Raw genomic sequence first — 3,634 nt, 5'->3', positions numbered from 1 at the left:
AGACTGACCGGCCGCTTAGGACATAGTCATGTGATCCATCATGAGAAACAACACTCACAAGTGAAGTCCAGCCAAGTTGACAGATCTTCAACTATATCACAGGGTGTGTGTCAGAGTTGTATTCTTTCACCATGCTTATTCAATTTGTATGCTGAGCAAATAATCCAAGAAGCTGGACTATATGAAGAAGAACATGGAATCACAATAGGAGAAAGATGCTATGCAGACAACACAATCTTTCTTGATGAAAGTGAAGGTACCTTGAAACACTTACTAATGAAGATTAAAGACTACAGTCTGGATTATAGATTACACTTCAACACAAAGAAAACGAAAGCACTACTGGACCAATAAACAGCATCACAATAAATGGAGAAAATATTAAAATTGTCAAACATTTCATTTTACTTGCATCCATAAGCAATACCCATGGAAGCAGCAGTCAAGAAATCAGATGTGGTATTGCAGTAGGCAAATCTGCTGCAAAAGACCTCTTTAAACTGGTGAAGAGCAAAGATGTCACTTTGAAGACTAAGGTGTGCCTAAGCCAGCCATGGTATTTTCAATCACCTCGTATGCATGTGGAAACTGAGAATGAATAAGGAAGACCAACGACGAGTTGATGCTTTTCAATTGTGATGCTGGTAAAGTATACTGAAAATACCCTGCACCGCCAGAAGAATGAACAAATCTGTCCTGGAAGAAGTGCAGTTCTTTGGACTTTGTCTCACCTACTTTGGTCATGTTGTCAGAAGGGACCATTCCCTGGAGAAGGATTCATGCTTGGTAAAGTAGAGGGTCAGCAAAAAAGGAAGACCCTCAATAACATAGATTGACACAGGAGCTGCAACGATGGGCTCAAGTATAGTAAGGATTGTGAGGATGGTGCAGGACTGGGCAGTCTTTCATTTGTTGTATGTAGTGTCTCTATGAGTTGGAGCTGACACCTACCAACAACATCCCAATAGTTTGGGTTCTATAGAGTAGAAATGGAGAACTAGAACAGGAAAACAAGGAAATCCAACGTAGGACAGTTGCTAAGGGTAACATACATTGGCAGGATAGCTGGGCAATTTAACAGAATTTGAATACTAATTGCATGTCTGGTGGCACTAAAGGTTGGCAGTTTGAATCCACCCAATGGTGCCATGAAAGAAAGGCATGGTGATCTGCTTCCATAAAGATTAAGGCCAAGAAAATTCTATGAATCAGTTCTACTCTGTAATACATGGGATCTCCATGAGAAAGAATCAACTTCATGGCAATAGGTTTAGTTTTTTGCTCTGACGGCACAGTACCTAAGGCATTTGACTGCTGGCAGCTCAAACCCAACAGCCACTCCTTGGAAGGAATCTACTTCTATAGTGATACCACCTCAGAAACCTAAGGAGGGGTTGCTATGAGTCAGAAATGACTCGACAGCAGTGAGCCTTTAGTGGATTAAGAAAATTAGATACTCTGGGTGATAAGAAAAACAAAGGAACTCAAAAATAAGTCTCAATTCATGGCTTGAGAACAAGAGAGGTGCACATGGTCTTATGAGAGAGAAATCAGGACTCACTGTCTGGGTTCCCATCCTGGGTTGATCATTTTATCTTGAATCTTAGGGAAAGTTACTTAAACACTTAAACCTGAGGATCTTCAACTGTAAATTGAATAATAGTTCCTTTTTCTACTTCTCCTTACTGTTTTTCTAACTTTCCTTAACTGAATCTGAGAGGGAAATGAAATAATAATTATGTTCAATGCCAGTCCACCAACAATGAATGTCAAGGGTGTAGACTACTGGCAATTTCATTAGTGTTCCCCTGAAACATAAGTCATAATTTCTAGAAACCTTTCTATACTGGATAAAATTTCTCAATTCTCATCTTTAATAAACCAGTCATTGTAACTGATGTTCTAAATAGAAGTAAACTATCTCTAAAAATGCAGGAGGCAGCATAAATGTCAACATATCTTGTGCCCATCAAAGGAATTCCCAAAACATATGCAAAGCTGTCTTTAAATGGCTATTTCCTCCTTTATGACTTCCTGTATTTCCCAAATTTCTTATAATGCATTATTTTCAATAATCAGAAACAAATAAAATTTTGTGTACAGAATGGAGAACTGGGAGAAGTGGGAGTAAATGGCTGTTGACTTTGGCTGCACCTAAAGCCCTGCAAGAAAATACTGATGATGCGCCCTGCAACACAGAGACAGCTCACTACACCGATGCATGAGTGACATGGTGAGGCAGGTCATACACATACATGATCTGCATTAACTTATACAGATCTGGTCAGACTCCTGACCTAACCATTTCTCTGGTAAATCCTGTAATTACACAGTAGTAAAATGCCAACATTTAACACACTTTTCAAAATACAAAAGAACTGTAATTGCTCTTTGATAAAATGCTTAGGTAAAATCCCTATCACCATCAATCCTGAACAAAATCTGCTTCTAAAAAGTAAAATGAAATGGTCTCATTGGCCTTTTTTTTCTAGTTTAGATCTGGGTAATAATTTTTGCATAGTCTATAAACCTACAGTTTAGAAGTTATAACCATAAAACTATAATTGTATTTTAAACTAACCCTAAATCATACATCAGTCAATGTGGAGTACAGTGTTTTTTATAACGTCATATACATACCTAAATATTTTTGGCTCCTTCTCTTCATGTACATTGTGATCTGTTTCATTTTCTTTCCAGAAGCTCCAATAAACCACATCATCTTTATTCAGCAAAGCAGAGCAATTAAGCTCAACATCTTTTCCTAGGCAAACATTGACAGTGTCCAGATTTTAGAAACTCATATTTACCAAAGGTTTTACATTAATAAAACCAGTGTATGTCAAACAAGCTAATACATAACATAAGTACTACACTCTAGACAGAATACAAATATGTCTTGTTTTAAGGAATTTAAAAAAAATGTATAAGGCAGACAAATTAGGAAGCAATTGCATTCCATCTCTAAAATATGCATAAGCTTCTGCTAGGCAAATTAAATCAAAGACAAAGAGAATTTTTTTTAAAAAAATCAACTATTAAAATTCAAATTGGTCAGTGGACTTTCTTTGTAGTATACAATTTAGTAGGTAGTATCAGGACATTACTCCCACTGCAACCTCTAGGGGAAGAAAAAAAAAAAGACAAATCAAACAAAGAAATATATTAAAAGCATCAACATGCAGAGGAAACAAAGGGAAATAATGGAGTTGACAATGCAATTAGGAAAGAGCCCTTCTAAGGTGAGCTGAGAGACATTCTTCAGGCTCAAGAAAAATAAAGCCAGATGAAAGGAAGGAACTGCATGAACAAATGAATAGTACAAGAAAAGACAAATATCTGAGTAATTACAAAATAGTTCTGATTACTTGTAGCAATAAAATTACAATATATTGTGAGGTTTGTATACATGCAGAAGAAAAATATATGAAATAATAGCACAAAGTAAAAGAAGTGGATGAATGAAGTTAAATGGTTGAACAGTTCTTGCATGCTTGTGATGTAAATGTACTAATTTTTATATTTGTCTTATTGTAATAAGATTGGCAAATCCTGTAATTACTCAAAGAATAACTAATGAATGATAAAAAATGTATAACTTAAAGGATGGCAAAGCAGATAAAAAAAAGAAAAG

At 36.0% G+C, this 3,634-nt stretch overlaps 1 protein-coding gene across 1 annotated transcript in view; it reads right to left on the bottom strand.

Annotated features, from left to right (window-relative positions):
• IL18R1 (interleukin 18 receptor 1) overlaps positions 1–3,634 on the bottom strand; it is a 46,816-nt gene that overhangs the window by 20,311 nt on the left and 22,871 nt on the right. Inside the window, exon 6 of the mRNA XM_007959544.1 lies at positions 2,641–2,764. Within this exon, the coding sequence (XP_007957735.1) occupies positions 2,641–2,764 (124 nt within the window). The remainder of the gene's footprint in view (positions 1–2,640; positions 2,765–3,634) is intronic.

The sequence above is a fragment of the Orycteropus afer genome, unplaced genomic scaffold (genome assembly GCF_000298275.1).
Source record: "Orycteropus afer afer isolate SDZICR_OR568_19922 unplaced genomic scaffold, OryAfe1.0 scaffold00017, whole genome shotgun sequence".
Classification (NCBI taxonomy): domain Eukaryota; kingdom Metazoa; phylum Chordata; class Mammalia; order Tubulidentata; family Orycteropodidae; genus Orycteropus; species Orycteropus afer.
This window is presented reverse-complemented; position numbering and strand designations above follow the sequence as displayed.